This window comes from Lepisosteus oculatus, chromosome 8, assembly GCF_040954835.1.
Source record: "Lepisosteus oculatus isolate fLepOcu1 chromosome 8, fLepOcu1.hap2, whole genome shotgun sequence".
Classification (NCBI taxonomy): Eukaryota; Metazoa; Chordata; class Actinopteri; order Semionotiformes; family Lepisosteidae; genus Lepisosteus; species Lepisosteus oculatus.
In genome coordinates this window covers 38627288-38652233 of record NC_090703.1, presented here as the reverse complement: position 1 = coordinate 38652233, position 24946 = coordinate 38627288, and the positions used below count along the sequence as shown (strand labels likewise).

At 38.0% G+C, this 24946-nt stretch overlaps 1 protein-coding gene across 2 annotated transcripts in view; it reads right to left on the bottom strand.

Moving 5' to 3' along the window:
* Positions 1 to 24946, bottom strand: part of wdr44 (WD repeat domain 44) — a 52774-nt gene that overhangs the window by 1780 nt on the left and 26048 nt on the right. For both annotated transcript variants that reach the window (XM_015351828.2, XM_015351827.2), the window contains 14 exons: positions 18070 to 18174; positions 17292 to 17428; positions 15646 to 15729; positions 15206 to 15312; positions 14425 to 14576; positions 12945 to 13083; positions 11033 to 11097; positions 10180 to 10296; positions 6018 to 6140; positions 5082 to 5273; positions 4024 to 4125; positions 2322 to 2437; positions 2096 to 2223; positions 1543 to 1677 (listed from right to left, as the gene is read on the bottom strand). In XM_015351828.2, the coding sequence (XP_015207314.2) occupies positions 1543 to 1677; positions 2096 to 2223; positions 2322 to 2437; positions 4024 to 4125; positions 5082 to 5273; positions 6018 to 6140; positions 10180 to 10296; positions 11033 to 11097; positions 12945 to 13083; positions 14425 to 14576; positions 15206 to 15312; positions 15646 to 15729; positions 17292 to 17428; positions 18070 to 18174 (1702 nt within the window). The remainder of the gene's footprint in view (positions 1 to 1542; positions 1678 to 2095; positions 2224 to 2321; positions 2438 to 4023; positions 4126 to 5081; positions 5274 to 6017; positions 6141 to 10179; positions 10297 to 11032; positions 11098 to 12944; positions 13084 to 14424; positions 14577 to 15205; positions 15313 to 15645; positions 15730 to 17291; positions 17429 to 18069; positions 18175 to 24946) is intronic.

Sequence of the window (24946 nt, the reverse complement as noted above, 5' to 3'; positions counted from 1 at the left end):
AACTGCATTAAATGCATGTAATCTAAGTTATATTTTACCCTCCTGATGCACAACGTTTTCTCAACAACAATGAGCCACCTTCATATCACTGCCTTCAGCTTGGGCATATCTGCTTGCCACTTATGAGACTCCTAAGCTCTGCTGGTGTGGAGTAAAAGGTTTTCTATCATACTTAGATATAAGAAGTCATCAGACTGGAAAGATGCACAGTGTTCTGTGATCTGACATCAGTAGCTGATTGGGCAGTATGTACGTCGGAATAATGAAATGCGCATTTGAAATGGCACTGGCGATTCCAGAAGAGTGTTGGTAAAGAGACCTAAAAGACTTGAGAAGAGTGTTGAAGTGTAATATGGGCCCAGCTTTGCCTCACATTGATGCTGGATTCTCTGGAAAAGTGACAATAGAACTCAAATTCCTGCCAGGTAAGTTGGAACTCTGTTGTAGAAATCTAAAATGCTTGTATATGAATGCCTTTTATTTTCCTTTTACGAGAAAAGGTTTCCATATTTCAGAGAAAATATGTTTTTTTCCCCTTAAGTATACATCCTTATTATACAGGTTTTGAAATATTTTTTCATTATAGTATATGAAAACATTTCACATTTTCAGTATATAAAAATGTTGTGTATATCGGGAGTTTAGAAAAATAACTCAGATAAGACAGCTTTGCTTGTGAAAGCAAGTGGAAACACCCCTGTGTTTGTTGATTTTCATTCCAGGTCAGCTCTCACCTATTGTACTTAACTGAAAGACTGAAAGTTGAACTAATGACCTTATCAGACTATATGTGTTATTTTATTAAGCTCTTTACAGTACAGCCCTTATTGTTCAAAAGGTCCCTGAAGTGCTTTAGAAGTAAGAAAGTCACTTTATCCATCCCTGAACTGTATTGTGAGGTTCCTCTTTTGTATTTTTAGCCAGACTGATATGTCTTTTCCAGAAATATCATGGATCAAGAAGACTAATCATCCAAACACTTTCATGAAAACCAACACAGGAGTACTTCCACCTGTTTTCACAAGCAAGGCTGTCTTATACTGTGAAATGTTATCATATACTGTATCATATACTGTACTGTATTTGGTAATGGCTGCTGTATGATGCAGCTCAGGGGTGGATAAAGTGTATTTCGTACCTCTAAAGCACTTCACGAACCTTTTGAACAAAAAGGGAAAAGACTGGACTGTAAATAAATTCAGAGGTCTTCAGCTGTTGAAAGACTTGTTAAACAAATAAAGGATTTCTAAAGGAAATCATTCATATAAGGGTTCTGTTAAGCAATTTTAAAATAGTGACACATTTCACGGTTTCTTTTTCTGCATTATTTTTATCATATACTTACTTTTTTGTATATTTAGCCCGACTGAAATGTTAATTTTCCAGAAAAGTCACATCACCCAAACACCGTCTTGACATTTTTAGATTTTGTTCTTTGCCAGCTCCCTGAAATCTTCTACAGATCAAATGCACTGCAACTGAATGTCGCTTAGAAACGTGCCGACACACCACGCACTAGCACTATCGGATTCTCAGACTTACCTGAAGGGATGCTTTCGTTTTCAGCTGTTTCTGCGTTTTTGCACTCTCCCTCCGGTCTCTCTGTGGCCACATCTGGTGACACGATCAAGCTGGGGTTTGGTGCAAAGATAGCTGATGTCACTACTGCATTGTGGGCTGCAGAAAAGATCAAGACAAAAATGTTAATTTTTGATATTCTCTTATTCTGGGCTGCTCTGGCTTACTCTCTCTATAAACGTCTATGTGTTATCCAAAGGGTAATCCTTGTGACATCACACAAAAAGAAGGGAGGCAGCCATGTGCCCATTTCTGTTCCTGTTTGACTCTGGGAGCAGGGAATGACTGGATTCTCTTGTATGTGTACTGTATGTGGATTCAATGGGGAACCAGGAACACTATCAAGGAAAAAGTCATGACCTCACAGGAAAATTTCCATATTCACATTAAATCTAGTCAGCTTTTTAATATGGGCAATATTTAAGTAAAGTATATTGGGCAGTGACCTTATCTTATTACCAACATATGCTAAATAAATAGCATACTTCTGTCATTAAATAGAAAATACTTTAATTACCTTTGATTCCCTCCCAGAAGTCATTGCGATCTCGCCGGACGGAGGTAAATTTACTCAAGTCATGGTATGTACTCCAAATGTATACATATTTATCCTCAGAGCCACTGATTATGAACGAATAGTCATGACTAAAAGAAGAAAGGAAAAGGTTGAAGATTGGTTTTGTGAGTCTCTAACAGTCATCCAAACAAAAACAAGGTAGGTTTTGAAGATTAATCCACCTTACCTGAAACTGGCTTTGATTTGACTGCTACTGTTGACATACCCCTTGTATTTCATGGAGAGGGACAGATCCCTTAGGTCATACAGGCGGATTCTGGAATCATTTGAGGTCACTAAAATCTAAGGGGCACAAGAATATACAGTTCTATAACACATTGTGTACTTATACAGCTCTGATATACTTCTTCCATTTCTGAGGGCACGTGCAGTTAGAATGCTCCCTGCTGCATGCTTCATTTTTCCCTACACCCAGTCTGTGGCTCACCAGATGAAACACCTAAAGACTACCATAAAAGGCAGCTTCAGCCTGTGTCATCACAAGACTCACAGCCTGGAGGGGAGGGGAGGCAACCACTGGGCCTTATTCCCCCAGAGATTATTTTCTGTCTTTGCAAATTGTTTTTTTAATCTGTGCCTGAAGACTAATATACATATCTAGCCTGTTAAGAGCTTTGTAGCAACTCACTGTGAAAGGTGCTATCATAAATAATGTGATTGCATTTCCTCACTAATAAATAAAGCAGCAATAGAGTTTTGCGGCCCCTTTCTAATAGCAAATAACGCACAAGTGGGGGATAGCAACAGATTTAGGGTGTATTTTATATGATGTATCTTAAAAGTCCTTATTAGACAAATATATTTCAACATTACAATTTCTAAGGTTAAACAAAATATGCATCTCTCGATGGTAAATAGGTGCTGCATGTATTAGACTCTTTTTAGATACTCCGCTCCTGGAACTGTTGACACAGTTAATATTGTACTAAATGCTTTTATTTCCTCATCAATACATATCCCTTGTGTTTTTTTTTCTCTTCAGTGCATTGACACGCCCACTAATTCTCCAACTATGACAAGGTAGTGGGGGAGCTGAAGTCTATCCCGTCAAGCAATGGGTGCAAGCAGGGCCAGATATTGGTTTTTCGTAGGCCCAAGGCCCTTTCATTCCGAAATGTGCAAAAAGAGGTAAACGCCAACTGAATTACGTCGATCGACATGATGCACTTTAAACTATTCTAATGCTAAACCACGTGATTGATGGAGAGACCATCCCTTCGATACTTCTCGTTTCTAGAACAGCCGCTAGATAGCGAATGATTATTGATTTGGAGCACCTAGAGTCGATCGCAAGCATGTCGTTTCAGCTCGTTTTTTTTCCGTTAGTCGCTAGTGTTTCCCTCCTTCGTAGGCTCTAGTAGGCCCTGTAGGCACAGTGCCTAATGGGAAATCCGGGACTCTGGGCGCGAGAGAGGATACACCCCGGACAGGAAGCCAGCCCATCTGAGGGCACACACAGACACAAACATTCACTCAAACTGGTGGAAGGAAACCAGAGAACCCGGAAAAAAACCCACACAAACTTGGGGAGAACATACAAACTCAATGCAGATACAGTAGCATCCCGAGAACTGAACCCAGTGCCCCAGTGCTGCAAGGTAGCAATACTAACCACTGTGCCACCGTGCTCCTAAACTCTAATCCAATTCTCCTTAAACTACTGTACATTTTTGTGTAGGCTGTAAATCCTCCACTGTTTTACTGCAAGCTTTTGTAACAGTATGGAGTACTGTAAAATTCGATTTTTTTGGACTGAAGAGGGTGTTGTCATTTAAAGAAAACACTAAATAACATGTTGTAATCTCTATTTTCATGGCCATCCGCTTTCACATTCCCAGCAGAGTTGACAAATAATACTGAAACGATACCTTGTTCTCTCCAGGTAATGGCTCAATACCAGTGATTTTTCTGCCCACTCGGTTTCTTCCTCTTGTAGATCTTACATGAATCTGAGTGTGGTATTTAAGATGCTGAAAAACACAGGCCACTCATTACATGGAAAGCAATTTCATACTTTTTAATACAGAGCTGTTTCAGAGAACAATAATGCATTGCTCACTTCTTTTAGATATAGTTTAATTTATATTTTAAATGACCACGTTATATGGCACAAAACTGAAAAGTGAGAAACTGATATTTCGGACACTTAAAAGCATGGTCCGCAAACATGAAAAAGGATCTGGTCAACAGTGATGTACAAACGTGGGAAGAAGAAACAAGAAGACAAAAAGGGAAAAGCCCTTCTTTACACGAGGGTTGTGGGTATCGGGGACAAATCTACCCAGACATGTTGTTAAAACCAATATTTGTTCCAATAAAGATCAGCTGGATGATATCATCTACTCGCAAACAAAAATGCTAGATCAGCCAAATGACCTCCTCTCACTTATATCCTGTCTTTTGATGAGACAAGCCATGATATGTTCTCCAGCATTCTTGTTGCAATGAGTGGAGGAACAACTGAAACTAAAAGTGTAATTGAACACTTAATACTCCTGAACTCAATATTACAATATTGCCTCCATATCCCCATGATCTTTCTAGGTGAACAGTTTAGTCTGTTTATTCCACCTATCCAGAGACTACAGTTATTTGATAATGCAGGTTCCTACCAAAAACACATAAGCAGTGTAGATGACTGCTCATGATGTCATATTAACAAAGGGAGTTTTTCAACAACAGCTCACAAACGTAAAAGTACAGAAATACTTTAACCCTCAATGCTTAATGATTTTCTAAATCTAGGTTTATATAATTTTTTTAATGAAATTCCAATTTGAGCTCACAGTTTCCATGTTGTATCTCGACAGAACTGTACATGTGATGGATCTGTCATCTTTAGATTTCTCTTTTCCCAGTTTCACCGGTGACGTTGTTCTTTTAAGGCCTCCTGGTTTTTGAAAATGCATCCTGTTAGTAACTTTACCTCTGTGTCGTAAAATATGCATCGTCCGTCATACGTCCCAATGACAGCGTACTTTCCATTCTGACAGAAGTTGGCGGCTGTGATTAGCCTGGTCTGACCGTCCACCTCGTTCCACAGTGCCACCTTCTTGTCAGGAATATTCCACAGACGGAGCTTCCCGTCCAGAGACCCACTCAAGAAGTACCGGTCATCCTTTCAGAGGAAGGACACAATACATATCATATCACACAACTGTGAAACTTTAACTGTCCCACTTGCAAGATATCCCAAGATAGGTGAAACTTTATTTCTGTACAGGTTATACTTTCTGTGCAACCTATGCTATGAATGTCAACATAATGTCTTCATAAAATACACGTAAATGTCAAACTTGCTATGGAAAACCTGCCACTCATTTATAGAAATTAACTTAAACTCTTATTCTTAATTAAAGGTATATAGCAAATATACAACAAAAGCCAATTCTTACATTTATTTCTCAGTTTCATAACAGAAAGTGGAAGGATCCCAGGTAAAATGTATTTGTGAAATGAGACACAGACTTTGAATACTCCTAATTTAAACTTCAGTCCCAGCTTCAAACCTAGGCTGACTGACATTCCTGTGGTTTTATAGATCTCTAATTCCTTCATCACTTAAAATCCTAATACTAAAGATAATTTTAACCAAGTCAATAAATTCAATTAATAAAATTTTCATATAAAACAAAAAACAAAAGCTCTCTAGGACCTGAGCTGCTACAGCATCAATGATATTAGTTCACCTGTGACAGACACAATCAAAAGAGAAGTTCTAGAAGCAAAAGCAAATGAATGAAACGGACACAGGGAATTGAAACGAGTTTCAAAACTAAAATGGATTAACTAACACAAATTTATTTATCAGTTGTGGTTTAATTATATAGAAGCAATTAACATTTTGAGGTGAAATACTTACTCTTGGATGAAACGCAATAGCAGTGACAAAGTCAATGTGCTGAAAGCAGCACAAGCATTCTCTCCTCGATATGTGCCACAATCTCACTGTCTTGTCCATCGATGATGAGAGCAAGAAATAGTTCTGAGGAAGCAGGAAACATTTATTTTACAGGTCTTGTCCAAATAGACAAATGAACACATAAGAAATGGTTGGAAGTTCAATAAATATTATTGTAGCAAACACGTATATAGCACAGATAGCTTTAACAGCAATTTTCAAACAGAATGTCTTGTTTGATAATGCTTTGGAAACAAGTTCTTCAGGTCATTACAGAACGATCTGTACAGGAAAACAATGTTTAATTGCCACAAACAGCTGTTGACAAAGGGATGAGATAAGTTATGGCAGGTCACTACCACAGACTATAATAAATTGCTAAAATCCTTTGTTCATACTGAATGCATTTTTCTCTTGCTCCTAGATAAGCTAGCAGCCACCGTGATAAATTCTATCTTATTAAAAGCAGCTACAGAAATACTTGTTTTATTAACACTGCACAGTGTAAGTTCAATCACACCACTGTGGATACTGTTAAAGTGCACTTAAGTTCAGAGAAAACTGTAAATACTGCATTTCTACATTCATTCCCTTTTCCATTGTGAAATTCATGCAATAGGCACAAAGATGTAGATGGAAAGGAGAAAGATTTTGGAAAATCTATTCCAGATCCATGCCCTGCACATACTGTACACATAGCAGGTGTTTTGGGGCATCTTTTCAGGGAAAAAAGCTTGCGTTTGTTTCAAGGACTTTCATATTTTGAAAATTTACAGAAAAAAATGATATATTAACCTGCAGCCAATGAAAATACATTTCCAAGTTTAGTTTTTTTATCTGTTTATCTGATCTTGAACACAAGCTACAGTGTGTGTATATACTGTAACAGTATATGCAATTTGTGAAATATCTATATTCTTGATTGTCAACCAATCTGTCCCATGTGTGATAAATGGATGCATCAGGACACAGATAAGGGTTTGGGGGGGAAACATTAGGACACACTATGCAGATGTGTAGCATGCATTTCATCTCTGCTGACAAGCATTGTTATTATTAAGTAGCAGCCCATTAAATAATTTTCTTAATCACATAACCAAGCAGTTTAGCGAGCACAGAATTTTTAGAAGAAATTTTCAGTCATCCAATATTCTATGTCCCTGCATGAAAAAAAAAAAGTTTCCAGAGAGGAATCATATTGAATAATCATAACCATTTCTTTATATCAGGAATATAGATAACAATTCAAGGTTGTTTCGATGCAAAATTATCAGGGCATTACAAGCAGATGTAATGCACAGGACAAATGTCCTCGTCAGTGCTCTCACATGCAAAGAAGACTGAGCTAACTGTGCCATCTGGCCCAGACTGGACAGCTACAAAATTAACTTTTGCCATGAGCAGGCTCAATTCCAAGATCAACAGAAACCTGATTAGTGGAACACTTGGTTCACATTAGGTGCGTCACAGATTACTTAAGGAGCAGACGCTCCATTCTGTCTAATCACTGATTAAGTCAAAACTACCAGTTTGATAAGTGGGGCTGCAAGTCCAAGATAAAGTTAACAAAGGCTGCAGAAGCTACCGGCAATTGGAGGTACCTTCATCACAGTAAATCTACAGTACCTTTGGATTTTGGTAAAATGACGTTACATGTTCTGAAACTCATTCTGTGTAGGGCTTTAGTATACTTACGCAATAGGGTACATATTGTGTTCCGTTTTGACGAGGCTCTTTATCACCTGATTAACCACACCATAACTGTCTTATGAGGCCAAGGAACAACACCCATGCTACAAGGAAATTGGATCTCTGTATCCAAGTGTTATGCGTCATCCACAACAGCAGATACAGTGCCTTGCGAAAGTATTCGGCCCCCTTGAACTTTTCAACCTTTTGCCACATTTCAGGCTTCAAACATAAAGATATAATTTTTTTATTTTATGTGAAGAATCACCAACAAGTGGGACACAATTGTGAAGTGGAACGAAATCTATTGGATTTTTGAAACTTTTTTAACTAATAAAAAAATGAAAAGTGGGGCGTGCAAAATTATTCGGCCCCCTTGCGTTAATACTTTGTAGAGCCATCTTTTGCTGCGATTACAGCTGCAAGTCGCTTGGGGTATGTCTCTATCAGTTTTGCACATCGAGAGACTGAAATTCTTGCCCATTCTTCCTTGCAAAACAGCTCGAGCTCAGTGAGGTTGGATGGAGAGCGTTTGTGAACAGCAGTTTTCAGCTCTTTCCACAGATTCTCGATTGGATTCAGGTCTGGACTTTGACTTGGCCATTCAAACACCTGGATACGTTTATTTGTGAACCATTCCTTTGTAGATTTTGCTGTATGTTTGGGATCATTGTCTTGTTGGAAGATAAATCTCCGTCCCAGTTTCAGGTCTTTTGCAGACTCCAACAGGTTTTCATCCAGAATGGTCCTGTATTTGGCTGCATCCATCTTCCCCTCAATTTTAACCATCTTCCCTGTCCCTGCTGAAGAAAAGCAGGCCCAAACCATGATGCTGCCACCACCATGTTTGACAGTGGGGATGGTGTGTTGAGGGTGATGAGCTGTGTTGCTTTTACGCCAAACATATCGTTTTGCATTGTGGCCAAAAAGTTCGATTTTGGTTTCATCTGACCAGAGCACCTTCTTCCACATGTTTGGGGTGTCTCCCAGGTGGCTTGTGGCAAACTTTAGATGAGACTTTTTATGGATATCTTTGAGAAATGGCTTTCTTCTTGCCACTCTTCCATAAAGGCCAGATTTGTGCAGTGTAAGACTGATTGTTGTCCTATGGACAGACTCTCCCACCTCAGCTGTAGTTCTCTGCAGTTCATCCAGAGTGATCATGGGCCTCTTGGCTGCATCTCTGATCAGTCTTCTCCTTGTCTGAGCTGAAAGTTTAGAGGGACGGCCAGGTCTTGGTAGATTTGCAGTGGTCTGATACTCCTTCCATTTCAAGATGATCGCTTGCACAGTGCTCCTTGGGATGTTTGAAGCTTGGGAAATCTTTTTGTATCCAAATCCGGCTTTAAACTTCTCCACAACAGTATTACGGACCTGCCTGGTGTGTTCCTTGGTCTTCATGATGCTCTCTGCGCTTTCAACAGAACCTTGAGACTATCACAGAGCAGAGACTTGATTACACACAGGTGGATTCTATTTATCACCATCAATCATTTAGGACAACATTGGATCATTCAGAGATCCTCGCTGAACTTCTGGAGTGAGTTTGCTGCACTGAAAGTAAAGGGGCCGAATAATTTTGCACGCCCCACTTTTCATTTTTTTATTAGTTAAAAAAGTTTCAAAAATCCAATAGATTTCGTTCCACTTCACAATTGTGTCCCACTTGTTGGTGATTCTTCACATAAAATAAAAAATTTATATCTTTATGTTTGAAGCCTGAAATGTGGCAAAAGGTTGAAAAGTTCAAGGGGGCCGAATACTTTCGCAAGGCACTGTATATATCATAATTAAGTTTAACTGAGCCAACAAGTGTCCATGGAGTGCCAAATTATTTCTAATGTTATATATAAACAAAAATATTTAAAAGCAAGCAGTTTTAGCATTCAAATGCACAAAAGTCTAAGGGTGTGACCTTTCCTGTCAAATCGGCTTTTTGCATGTCACAGTAATGCACATTTATTTGTGGGTGACCAGATGTATGTTGCAAAACAAAGACATATTGTTTTATAAACCTAGCACAGAGCACACAAAACTAATTTACAATGATTTATTTTCTTCTTAATTTAAGGGATATCAATTTCAAACTCCAGAAATGTAATAATGGTTTGATCAATCATTCCAGAGATCAGAGGCATTTCTACGATTGTATATTTGAGAAGTCCCTGAGTGAACATGTACTGAGGATGTAATACCCACAATGCCGTGGTAAGTCAGCCCCTTCAAAAGATAGGGCTATCTTGGAAACAAACTATTTAAAGTTCTTGTCATTATTTAAGACTACAGTTCCAAAAAATTATTTTAATTAAATAAAACTATGGTATTCTGTATCACCGCAACACCTTTTTTCCACAAATTGTCACCTCTGGAAAATCATATTGCAACACAAACAAAGTGATCATGAGAAGTGTCATGCTGTTGTGTGACCTTTTACCTTTGACCAGGAGAGGTCAAGCAGGTCTGCAGTGTGCCCCTTGTATTTGCAGAATGGGAGTTGCCTGAAGGGAACGTTCTTATCTTCAAGATCTGGATCCTCAGGGGTGCTGTTAACCTAGGTTTCAATACAAGCAGGCTAAGATTAATTCTCTTATATTCACTCATATCTTTTAATATGATCATAATGCACTTGGAAAGGAAAAAAGAGCAAGAGAATTTTATGCCTTTACAACCATCTATACATATATAACATCTTACAGGCAAGACTACTTACTATTCGTGTATTCCAACTACTTCATTTAATGTCTTTTTAAATTATTGCCGATAAAGCTTTGCTATTAGGAAAATTATTTTACATCTTGTTTTATACTACCAACTTCAATTCAGACAGCAATTTACCAAACATTTAAATAGCAACACATGCACACATACACTCACAGGCCAAAATATTAGATACACTCTAGACTGTATTGGTGTCAGTTATATGAATACTCTAAGGGGTAAGCCAAAGAAAAGGTATAGTAGGAAAGAATAGTTAACTACTGTGCTTTTATTCTCCGACACAAGCCATAGCTGTCCTTGTTGTCTTAGATCTACACACAGCTTTCAACACCAGTGATCAGGGAGAAATAGACTTCCAGAAAGAACAGAACAGGACAGGACAGATCTGATCCTACTGAAAATTAGAAGAATGTGCAGTTTAGTCCCATACCCACTATCCTCTTTACAACCTCAACTGAAGGTGATCCTGCTGAGAAGATAGGAGTGAATTGGTCCGTGCTCAAGTCCAATAAGTTCTTGTGGACAGAGGGTCTAACATTTTGAATATACTGTAAATGCACTTAACTTACTCCAGTTTCTGTATCTGATTTTGAAGAACTTAAGCTTTCTTGAGATGGCGAAGGAGACACACGACCTAAGAAAGAGCAAAGTGGAAGATCATTTGTTTAATTCATAAAATGTTTTTAGTGAAAGGGTAACTGAGAAAAAAAAATTCCCTCAGAATTCAGTCAACGAACTGATAGGAAGCTGTGGAGTTTCTTGATTTTCAGTTTGACCTAAAGGCATCACACACTCCCTCTTTTCTTTCTCCCCTGTCTCAAGATGGACAATTTTCACTCGATATGTTTGTATCCGCCACTGCACAGCCTTGCAAAACTCTCCACATTTAATCATTTGTCTTTTCTAGACAGTCAGAAAAATGTGCACAAATTATGTTCTCCTCACTGCCTAAAATCAATGTAGTTCTCTAAATCCATGTTTCTCAACTCCCAGTTCAGCAGATCAATACAGGTCCCTGCTGAGTTCTTCAAGACCGAGCCAAAGAGGCAGGGTATTTAAGCTTTTTTTTTCTTCTACGGTTACATTTGTAGCCCATGATTTAGACTTAATAGGGCCAGAGCTAGGTCTGGTTTATGCTTAAACTAGAATTAAAAATGCAATTAGGAACTGGAGAAGAACTAATAAAAACTGTTTTTTTCTTTTGGAACTAAAGATGTACAGTAATAGCACGAGAATTATCAAAAACCACTCTTTTATGAAGGCATGTTGAGTGGAACATGAATCCGTCATTCACCAGGTAAACTCTATTACTTGCAGTGGTTTAACTGCCTTTACCAAGAGCCAGGCCTCCCTGACAACCAATCAATTCAATCACTCCATCAGTCAATAAGCTTCTCAGTCAGTCCCCAGGTAAGTCAAAAAACCCATTGCAGATTTAGCCCACAGCTGTTATCATTCAAGGTTTTCTTTTATCTGGGGAAAATGCTTGCTCTGATATTTCAGACTATTTTAAGGGGAGAAGGCATCAGGGTTTCTACTTCTTATCTTGCACCAATTTCTTATCTTATCAAAATGGCATACAAGTAAGGGAATTGGAAAGGGGTGGGGGGCAGTTGGGGTCTCTTCCTTTTTTTGATGAGGGTTCCTGCTGCTATTTGTTGATAAATGGACATCACTAACTGCCCTCTCCCACTCAGTCTTGGCTGCTTGGCTGGTCTTTTGACCTTCTCCTCCAGACTGTTTCCCCAGCCTCCAAGGCTGTTTATTCTCGACTGCGGCCCCCACGGTGATGGGGTGATTTGCCCACTGACATCAGAACTGCTCAGTCCCCGACCAGCTTTCAGGGTGTCTTCTAGACTTTCAGGTTTAAGCAGCTCTCTCAGATCTCTCTCACACAGTCTCACAACTTTTACCACCAGCTGACTCGGCACTCTGCTCACTGTTATTCCTTCTTTACCGGAGTCAATGATTCCTTCCCTACATCCTGTTCACCGCTCAGTGGACACCATCATCACTCCCCTCTGAACAGGCACTGCACTTCTAACATTCCTGCAGTCATGTTTGTTTTATGTGTCTGAATGATTGTTTTTTATATATTATTGTCTACTAAGTAAGTTGCCATGGGAGGCACAGTGGCACAGTGATTAGCATTGCTGCCTCGCAGCGCTGGGGCCCTGGGTTCAATTTTGTTTATGTGGGTTTCCTCTAGGTGTTCCGGTTTCCTCCCACAGTCCAAAGACATACTAATAAGTTAACTGTCTTCTGGGAAAATTAGCCCTGGTGTGAGTGTGACTGTCTTTGTGTACGTTTTGCCCTACAATGGATTGGCGTCCTGCCTTGTGCCTACTGCTTGCCAGGATAGGCGCCAGCTCCCCCATGACCCTTGAATGGGAAAAAGCGTTTAGACAATGGATGGATTCAAGCAGCCCTGGAGAAGGATGTTACCTAAACAAATTAATAATAATATTTCACTTAAGTTACCTTCAGTGTTGTACTTTATCCTCATGTTGTTGAAGTAGTCAAAGGCGTTTTTTAGTACCCATATTCGGACAACATTATCCTGTCCAGCGGTTGCTAATAATCTACCACAGTGAGAAAACTTCATTGTCCACACAGCACCCTAAAAATACAACACAAGCACATTAAAATTGGAGAATAATTAACCCATACATTTAAACTAAAAACTATAGGATTTAGCAAAGACGATATTTCAGGATTTGCTTTAACACACCTTGAGAAATGGGAAATCTACTTAAAAAAACAAGATGCCTCTAAAAATCTGAATTTCAGATAGGACAAAAACAAAAGCAAAAATGGGAATAGTAAAACAAAAAAGAAACCATAAAAAACTAAATAAAAGAATAATTATTTTAAACCTCCAGCTGTACACTCAAGCTATATCAAGAGAACAGACAGAAAATACAATCATCAGAATGCTATTCACCAATTTATGAATTCCTCACTAATTTGTTAAAAACTGATCTGCCAGTTAAATTTAAATAATGTTCAGGCTTTGACGTTTGCAGAAATAACACTCTGACCTACATTATCAATTTGACAGAATTCTTAACAATCTTAATTTGGATGAATGGGTGTTTTATATACATAGAAGAGATACTGTACTTTAAAATCAGTATTGTTTACAAATCCAATACTACACTTAAAAAATAGAGGATTCTGTCCATGCTTATGCTAATTACATTATATTAATCCAGTATAACAAGCTTCAAGCAGGTGGTGCATTATTGACTAAAGCACCTTTGCTTCCTTCCAAAAAGAGACAATGAAAGTGTGATATAACCACTAAAAGTAAAATAAACTGCTGTTGAAAAAAACTTTTCAATTTTTCAGTCATAGAGCTTAAAAGCCTATTTTTCTATGGGCTTCCTGAAACTCTGAATCCTAGGGGAGAAAACAGTGCTTTACAGATACCAATCAAATCCAAGGAAAAGTGCAAAAGTGCAGTGCAAGCTTTAAGAGAAGCATAGCCAGCAGGATGGCATAAAATTCCATTACATTCCCATCAAGATACAGTTCCCATTGGGAATCCTTCCTGAAAAAAATATCTAATACACCAGATCTTTCCAACCCTCAATTTGAGCCTACTTTCTAGTTTATTTTAGTTAAGAAACTTTGCTTTTGCTTCATATTTCTTTTTTAAAACACATCACGACTGAACATTTACTGCACCTCATACCAAGTATCTAGTCAACCCTGTCAAGAGTTAAGATGTGTATATCTTCATAACTGCTGAAATAAACCATATTTGTATTACAGAAAATTACATACAACAGAACTATATTCTGGGTAGAGTATTTTAGCCAAATGTTTCACAAGTGAACTTGTAACCTGTTACCTTGCAACGCACTGTCGCTATAAAAGACCTGAATTGACAGAGAACCCAGGACATAAAGGAGAAAATGAAATGCTTTCATCTGACAGGTCACCTAGAGGTGCTTACCATGTGCTCTCCACTCAAATCCTGGACAACTTTGATTTGGTCAAAGTCAAAGGGGCCTTTGAACCCATGAGCAGCCTTGAATTTGACAGGCCTGGTGTAGGGCATTCCCTCATCATCACTAGAGGAAGGGTCATCCTGGTCAGTGTGGAACACTGCAAAAAAACATGAAATACAGCTCACAGCAGGGGTACAGCTAGTTATTTGTCTGTTACACGCATGCACAGAGAAACAGATGCACACGAAACACTGTCTTTTTCAGACAGGCACTGAACTCACTTTTCTGTCTCACTGTCATACAGGTCACGCTCACAGCATACTGTTACTTCCTCTGTGCTGAGGGAACTTCAAATCTTTCAGTTCTTGAGTGACAGTTTCCACTGCATTTTTTCCCCCAAAGAGGGTTTTATCCATTAAAATGTGTATACTGGTACTTCTCAGTAGCAAACAACAAATAAACTAGGTTGTATTATCTTGTCTCCAAGAAAGCCTAATGTCAATTTACATAGACACTATTTACAGAGCAAGAACTAAAAATGAGCAGCTGGCCTTGAGTCCCTCAGCCCCTTTTGTGAAAGAGAGGGCTGTGGGCTATGGATCTGTGGGTCCCGATTCCTGAGTTGGATAATAAACAGCAATGTCTGAGGACCACCTTAAATCTGCTTTATGGAAAAGAAGATGCAAACAGGATCCCCTTATATATTGATTCACTGCAGTATTGCCAATGCAGGGAGATCGGCTTGAGTTTATTCATAAGCTTGAACTGCAACAGCTCATACCATACCTTCATCCCGCACACTCTTCACCTTATTGACTGCCCTCTCACCATACTCTTCAGCCAGGTGTTTAGCTCTCTTCACAGACTTGCCCAAAAACTTCTTTAGCTGGGTACTAGAAGTGTAACATGTAGGAAAAACAAACCATAACCTTAGAACTATAAAAAGAGAAGAGCATTTGCCAAAGTATCACACATCTCAATTGAAGCATTGAAAATTATATTTTTTTCTAACAAGCAGTAAATAAAAATTGCCTATCTTCTGTGCAGTTTGCAAGGTTTATTAATAGTGATCAGGTTTCCTCGGAGACGTATAATATTATAAAATTCTGGAAAAGTAAGTGTTTTAGGCATTAATCGCCTGATCACAAGTGATACTTCTGTTTTTTACTCTAAAAGACTCGCAACCTAAGATTCTCGTGAATGAAGTTTATGTTAAACGCTCTTACGTTTTCTGTTTTAGCTTCCCACCATCATTGTCTGTTAAGTGGCTCTGTGATTTATCTTCATCATCTGACTGAGCTGCGTCATTGCTATAACAAAAAACAGACAGAGTGAACAGTGCCAATGAATTTTCATACAAAAAAATTGCAGGGTGCATAATCAGTTTGCATGACTCCCAGAATGTCAGCTGAGAGGATCTTGCTAGCACTCAGCATCTGACTGGACAAATTTGCACTGAGCTAGTTTTTTGTTTTTTCAAAATGTAGAAAGGTCATTGTTTAATGGCAGAATCATGAATGAATAAGCTGTTGACATCCTGAATGTTATGAGATGTTCTATGAAAGAAAATGTGTTTAATCCTTACTGAAAAATGAAAATCATCATTAACAATAGTGGTCTTTAATTTGACAATCCAGTGCTCTGTATGGGTAAAATTAAGTATTGGGTGATATTCTACACCTAGAGTACAAATCAGAAGGTCTTACTTATAAAGTAATGGGAATTTTGCTTTCAGTTTACAAGTTTTCACCTTACAATTTTCCAACAACAAGCTACACTCAATCAACAGATGGGTGTAGCACCACAGATTCTTGTTTTAGCACCTTGTAAAGACATACCATTCAAGATTCATGAAGATGCCAGATTTTTCCATTTTTACAAAGTTATAATTGCCGCTGTTTACGTCGTTACACCTATTTGGAATTGCCAATGGTATGGTCTTCTCAGTTCATAGCAAGCAACCCTACAACTGGGAGAAGGAGGAATTGTGGACATACAGTACTCCTCCAACACATGCACTTTTGTAGTGCTTGTCTTTTAACACTTCATAGACAGTGCAGCCCAGTTACAGGAGTTTCAGCGATGGCTTGAGAAAAGGCACATCTCTCACCAACAGAAGCCATATCTACCGTACAAGCCATGTGTCGCTGTGCTTGCCTTTTGGCATGAGAGTCACAGTCGGCTAGTGATGTGATCTAGGCTCAAATCCAAGTGCTTCTACTGGTTGAGCCCCTCAGGGCTCATTTTTAGCTGTAACGTAACTGCTAATATATCTTTGACTGGAGCAGGCTAACATACTTTTAAATTCCCTCAAAAATTTAAAAATTGGATGAGTACAGATTATTCTTGCAAGTATTTTTTGGATAAATTTCCTAACCTTTCCCCATCTGTTGAAAATTATTTTATCTGAAAATGTCTTTGTCCTTATTTCCAGGCTTTAATGCCCATACAAAAATAAATCCAAGAAAAGAATCACCTGCGAGATGGTTTGAAAGCTAAAATTTGACGTTCTCCATCAATAAATGTTGTGCTGTAGAGAGTTCATGAAGAAACCAAATTAAATATCTTATTCTGCAAAAATGTGATTAAAACGTGCTCCATGAACATCTGTTCAAACATAATAAATACAGATTCTATAAGAAGATTCTGAAAGTTTATGGAAAAAAATGGTAACTAAATAGATTGTCCCTATAAAATTCAATTTTGAAGATGTGTCTGCAAATCTGCTGCTATGATCTCACATGTGACCCAAGTTGACCACATTTCCCATGGCCAGAAGAACCTGCAGCCCTTCTGGAAAACTGTTTGAAAGCCCCGCAGGAAAACATGTGGAGAATTCTGATGCAGCTGCCAGATTTTCAGGAGTCCTTACGTGACATATTCTTTGGTTCTTCTCATGATGTGCAGCGTGAGGGGGTTGATACCAGTTGGCAGCTTCTCCTCTGCTAAGCTCAGTGGGATTTCCTCTCCAGTGTCCAGGTTTTTAATCATTACACTTGCTAAAATTTCCTAAAAAAAACACTGGAGAATGAGAGACCGTCCTCCATTCAGAAGCATTCAGTTATACCACTGAATCACGAAAGGTGTGAAAACGCTGATATTTAGGTAGTAAAAAATAGCTACACCAACTGGCTTTACAGTGCAACAAAATATGAATTACAAATTTTCTCAAAACTATGTCTCATTCTGACGACCAATTACCACAATTGTTTGCTATTTAGACGTGTTCTGCAGCAAATATTTTGAACATTTAAAAACATTTAGTAGTAATAATGCTTGCGTATAATTAAATAGGAATATACATGTGAAATGACCAACAAATATGATAAAACCTAAGATGTGCTTAAATAGATATTAACTCACATCCCAAGCGATGCCAATGAGTTCAGATTCTGATAAAATTGAAAGATTTTTAAAACCAGATACATCCATAAAATAAAAGCTTCTTCCACAGTTGCACACAAATTCATTGACAATTTATGTCTTTCTACAAAAAATATATTTCAAATAAAAGAGTGCTAATACACAGAATGTAATGCAGCTCACCAGACACCCCTGCAGAGTCAAACTCCACCGATGTGCGAGCAGAGTGTGCTGTTTCAGCAAACTGCATTTCCAAATGAGACACTTCCCTGCTGCAGAGACCTTACCTCGTCTGTTAGCTCGCGCCCTGAGTTTGACCGCGGCCTCTGGGGTCCTGGGGTTTCACTTCCAGCTGATGTGGACATCTGTCCATCTGCTGCCTTGCCATTTTCCTGAAAGAATTGAGAAAAGATGATGCCATCTTTGCCATTTTGGCTGTTGTCTGTCCTTTAAATTTCTATAGCACATGCACTACAAGTGTGAATCTGAAAAGGTTATATGAGAAATGTACCAGTTCAGACACCAATCATAAAACAAAGAGAAAATATTAATGTTTATATACTGTAATGCAACATGTGGTGGAAAGTGCTGAACCTTGCATCTTTGGTAACAGTGTGACTTCACAATAACAGGAGAAGGAAGAGTTTCCCAAGTACAAATTGCTACATGAAATTTATCTTACAATAAGGGGAAGATGGGAAACACTCAGCTGGGCGAAAATGCTTGTCTTTGCATTTATGTCTTCTTTAAGTTGATTTGGACAACCGAAAGAAAACAAACTGAAGGGATTGATGTTAAAATGTAGAAAGCCCTCATTTAAAACCCTCTGCACAATTGTGATCACTACGTTACAAAAAATATATTGCTTTTCTTCAATCTGTCTAGAGAAAAAATGCCAGATATCTTCCCAAGCTTAAAAGAATGCCCTTTACCTAGAGCTGACAAGAATTAGATCTTCTGAGCCTTGAACTGAAAAGACTATGAGGGGACACTATTCAAAACCCTGAAAAGCATTGATCAAGTCAACACTGTGGACTTCTATAGAATCACAATTGAAACCAGAGCATAGAAAAGGAAATAAAAGAGAAATGCATTTAAAAATTAAAACAGGGGGCACTTTTTCTACACAAAGGCTTGTGGGAGACTGAAACAAGATACCCATCAATGATAGCAAAGCTGATGCCCAAATATCTTTCAAGAAACAGCTGGATGAGAACTTCAGATTAGTAGCTACTACAGATGCAGCCATCTGTAGTAGCGGTACAAACCCGCGGTACGGTAACCTAGCCACAAGCCACCGCGGGGCACTGGAGGGCACCGCGGTAAGTGATTGGCTGGCCAAAATGACCGACAGGGGCACTCATGGTGCATTGGTTGGTAGTGAAAAGATTTAATAATTTAATGTCTTTACTGTGCACATTATAATCTGCTTAGGTTTGAATATTTATATGGAATTTTACCACTAAAGGGAAATTTTAGTAGCTGAGCATAAAAAGAAGAGGATCATAACACATCTGAAGGTCACAGACTATATTAATTTAGAAACATAAACATTACTGTATGTACGTAAACTGTACTGTGTATGGCTGGTCTTGGTAGTTTGAAGAAAAAATACACACCAGTCTTCCATTTCTCCCTAAACATTTTAAGCATGAAAGTTTTATGAAACGGTACCCAAATATGCGATTGCAGTATAGAATGAATTTTAATTAAAAAAAATATTTAAACATGAAAATTAAGCTGTTTACATCTTCTGCCTGAGAACAGTCACCTGTTGCTACCCAACGCAGAAACACAGCCACTAACTAGCAAAGAGAGGACATTAGCTATCCAATATGATAATGAAATAAATGATTATTTTGTTTATTTCTTTTGCACATTTATTTGATCATTTCCATCGATTGTACAAGCACTTGGAAACTGTCCAGTCCCTAGTTCATCAGGCATTTTGTTTTACGCTGCAGGCATTCTCCCAGTCTGGCGCCGGTCTGTGTCTTCTAGGATATAATGCCAGCGAACTCTTGTTTTAATGTCCACTATAACAGACAATCTCCTTTGCTTTTAACCGAGCGTTTAATAATTTCCTAAAATGAAAATTATTTAGTTTATTTCCCTCACGGGCTCAATAAAAGTATCTATCATCTGTCTAAACTATGGGACAGAATTCTGGGGTCTCCACATACCAGAGATTATGGTAGGGCTTCAGAATGGTGATTGGCTGACACCATCTGACACCCCTCTGATTGGAGAAAAAAGACGTGCTGGTTTGCTATACGTACATACTGTACCAGGAAGAGAATTTCTTTCTATTCGAAATGTGTATTTTAAAAGTTTAAGAAGTAAAAACCTTACAGCGTACAGAGATTTCTAAATTGATCAGGATCGTTATCTTTGTCTTATGCATAATAATGTTCACCGCTCTGTCCAGCAAATTAATAATAAACTTTATTTTAGATAGCGTTTAAACAAATAAGTAATTAGATTGCTCATAAACCTAATCACTTATTCTACATAAACACAGCGTAACTGCTCTCTGAAAATGCTTTTTCTTTTTATTTAGGCTCAGATTTCAGCTATAGATCGTATTATTATAAACTTTCTTGGAAAAATGTATTTTATGTAAACCATGTTTGCTATTAATTCATTTAGGGCTAGAATATGTTCATTGCCTTCCAATCGAGTCGAGTTGACATTAGAAGCTTGCCACGCCCGGACTGTTACACCAACGCATTAGCATGTTAAAGCAATTTCATTGAGGAGCCTAGCTTTCTTAACTAGTAAGTACTGTACTTCCTTGGTTTTGGAGGGGGGAGGCGTCTTTCGTTGGAAGTCTCGCCCCCTTCTACTTTGAAAATACCTGTGAAACCGGTTTAATGTCGTTAATGTCTAAGCCGGAACACATAATTATATCTCATTTTGTATTTCTATAAAAAAATCATTTGCTCAGCCTAACACTATTGTTCTTATTGTTTTTATCCTGTAAAGCGCTTTGAGGAGCACAGCTTTCTCACCACTTAGATTACTTTTTGATACCATCCTTAAACAAAACAGAAACTTCTTGTATTTTCCGATGACATACAAGTGGAAAGATTACAGATTTTAATCGTCTTCTTTCTGAACCAGGGAAAATCTGATCATGTTTCTCTATAACAATAATACAAAACTTTATTTTACATATCACCTTTAAAAGTGGCATCTCAAAGCAATACAGTAGATGTAAACCACAGATTACAAAGTAAATACCCAGACAAACGCAAACGCGTTTTTAATAAAATGCTTTTATTCATTCAGCAGAGAGAGTGTAAGACCTGGGCATAACAGCTGTTCCTTTTTCTGATCACTCGCTCTCTGGATAAACGTCTCACCTGTCCTGTTCTTTGTTTTCCTAATTTGCTGATTATGCCTTCTGCGATCCACTCCTGCCCTCACACCTAAAGAAGACTATATTAAATTTCTTTGCGCGGTCCATTTTGCAATTAACCCTTGTATGTGCTGTCCTTAAGGTGATATCACATAAACGTGATATGTAAAATAATGTTTTTTATTATTGTTATAGAGAAACATAATCAGATTTTCCCCGGTTCAGAAAAAAATATCTAAAGTATACTAGTTTGTCACTAGTATACTTTTAATACAGTCTTTGCTGTGCTCTTGAGATCCTTGTGATATTTCGAGCTCTGGTTGAATGATAAGTGTCACTGTTTAAATCTCTCTCTCTCAATTCAATTCAAGGTGCTTTATTAGCATGACAGATGGGTACAATCAGTGTTGGGTATTTACTTTGCTTTGAGATGCCACTTTTAAAGGTGATATATAAAATCAAGGCTTTAACTTGCTTTAACTATGCAAGTCTGAGTTCGTGTGTCTGTCCTATCCGAACCCAAAAGTATCACAATATGTATCTTTATAGCAGGTGGTGTACAGCTTTTTAGTATAGATTACACTTTTCTAAAATGTATTTAAAAAATAAAAACGATTACAATCTAATCTTTCCACGTTTGGTCCCAAGATCCCAAGAAAAATAAATCTAAACGGGGAGAAAGCTATGCTGAAAGTTTATTAAGATACGTATAAGACAAATATATCAATTTATGTTGAATTTGTCTGATTGTGAATCAGAAAACACATATATTTAAACCCGCTTTTGCGATTTAAATCAAAACGCGATTTAAATCAATATAAATGTTTATATTGTAACGCCTAGGTGACTATTCATTGTTATTATGACTTAAATTCGATCATGTTGTGATATTTAGAAATATACATTTGTTTGGTGCGAGTGAAGTTATATTTAATCTCTGAGCCATACTGATTCTTATGGAAGCCAGTTTCCGCCAGGGAGTAAAAAAAACACACACTATGGTATTCTCTCCGATGCAGTGCAGTTAAAAACATATCTCTGATGCTGTTCCTAAATGAATATCGTTTATGACCATCAGACGCTTTATGCTCCTTTTCTTTTTTCCAGTGGATTGAACAGGGAAAGGCATTTCATGATGTACTTTTCACTGATGAAACAACAGTGGCTCTGGAACAGTTTTCAACCATGTCGTTTTATAAAAAGGGGAGATATGTACACGTTACTGAAGCTAAAAGTTTAGCCTTTGTCACTAATGTAACCACTAAATAAAGACATATAGAAATCCCTACGTTACAGACTGTATATGGCTGGTATTGGTAGTTCAAAGAAAAAATACACACCAGTATTCCACTTTCTCCCTAAACATTCTAAGCATCAGAGTCTTACATGTGGTTATTTCAGAAACGTTTGTACGTGGTCCTTCTGACCATGTTACTGTTTACTGTTACTGACCATATTAAGTTTAAGTGCCTGTGGGCACTTTTCCTGTCCGTGGGGGGTGGACCGTCTTTCATTAGAAGGTTAGTCTGTTCTACTCTGAGAATCTAGAGGGGGTGGAAAGTAATTCTGTGTCGCATTAACTCTTCAGTTTATTCCGGCAGACAGTACATGAATATAATTATATCGTTATTAATTTGTTTAGATACGCAATTCCATATTATATTCCCTGTTAATCAAGTTCTAAAAGTATGCATTTGTTAGATAACAAGCAAATTCACAGAAAAGGTTAAAAGACTATCACTTTTCACAAAGTATATAATCCTAATATAAATCTAAATCCTAATATAAGTCTAAACAGTATCAGCTTTATTTACGGGTTGCAATTTAAAAAAAGTCAAAAACCGCACTCAAAATGCAATTTAGAGCTTTCTGGCAAGAGGAGACACCCAAATTAATTAATGTAACATGCCACTGTTTGTGCATTAACAAGGTTATACCTGTTCCCCAGCGGAACACACTCCATAAAAATCAGCGCTTTTATATATCGCATTTAAAGGTGGCTTCTCAAAACGCTTTACTGGATAAAAACAACAATAACAGCAACAACAACAATATTGTATTTCATTGCACTTTGACAGAGTGCTCTTAGAGTTTGATTAATAGGGAATATAATATAAAAATATAGTACTAAAAATAAGATACACTCTACAGACATTCACAACAGCGACTGTCAGATGATAGGACACAGCGGCTCATACATCCGCTGAATGGGGCACTTTAATATTCTGTATGGCTAATACTAAAGCCAGTACTTTAATATTCTTTTGGAAAACCATAACTCTGGTCTTGTACAGATTGACTGTCAGCGCCCAGGTCTGACAGTGCTGCTCCAGCAGTGCCAGGTTCTGCCGCAGCCTCTGTTCTGTGGGCGACAGCAGGACCAGGTCGTCTGCAAAGAGCAGGAACTCGATTTCTGTAATTAATGCAGAGCAGTAAATCAAGGGACAAAACAATTATTGCGCCCGGCTCCTCAATGGGATTTGACGTGCTAATGCGTTGGTTTAACAGTCCGGTTGTGGCAAGCCTCTAATGTCTCCCAACTTCGGCAAAAGGAACCTGCCTTTCATTGGACGGGAAAGCAAGAGCCGACCGCTACGCAGCCCCCATGTTTCGAAATCTTGTGACTTTTGAAATTTACTGGGGGTGGACCACGTCTGTAAATTTCGATGGGTCCAGAGGCAAAAGTGCCTTGCCTTGCAATCTCCCGGAAACCATTAGTAGCATGGTGAATCAAAATTCTCAACCCTTAATTCGTGCAACTGGAAAAGAATTTGTGACCGGATCAACGAAATGCTTCGTTGAAGGAGGCGCTCTTTTCCTCTAGTCTAACAGTCTGTACACAAACAAAACATTCCTGTTAGACAAGAGGAATGTAAAAAAACAATTACTTTTTGTCAATGAAAACCAGTATGTGTCTCTCTCTCTGCTGGATGTCCCTCTCACTCTCTGCTGAATGAATAAAAACATTTTATTAAAAACCCGTTTGTGTTTGTTTTCCGGTTCAGAAAAAAATATCTAAAGTATACTAGTTTGTCACTCTTCTCATCCACTCTTTGCTAAATGGCTTTTGAATAGAGTCACATGAAGAGAGAGGTGAAACAGCCCTACACAGCCCTGTCGCAGTACACGAATATAATTATATCTTATTAATTTCTTTAGATACGTGATTCTTTTAATACAGTCTTTGCTGTGCTCTAAAGCATCCTTGTGATATTTCAAGCTCAGGTTGAATGATAAGTGTCGCAGTTTAAATAATTTTCGTAGTTAGAAATTATGGAACGCTCTGTTAAAAGCAAGGGAGTTTTTATGTCCGTTGCAGTAAAAGAAAATGCCTGACAAAGTAGGGCTTGGACAGACTACAAGTGCTTTTTTGCAATTTACGTTGCAACAGACAATGTACAGCATGTACTATTCTTGTGTTGCGGTACATGAATATATTTATATTGTTATTAATTTCTTTAGATACGCGATTCCATATTATATTCCCTTTTAATCAAATTCTAAAAGTATGCTTGTTGACTCCGGTATCACGTTAGTTAAAGACTTCGATGCTTAAAATGTTTAGGGAGAAATGGAATACCGGTGTGTATGTTTTCTTTAAAGTACCAAGACCAGCCATATACTGTATGTTTAAGTTACAAAATTAATATTGTTTATGGCCTTCACACGCGTTACAGTATGCTCCTATTCTTTTTATGCTCAGGTACTAAGATTTCCCTTCAGTGGTAGAATTCCATATAAATATTCAATACTTAAACGGGCACAGTTAAGACATTAAATATACATATACATACTGTATACAG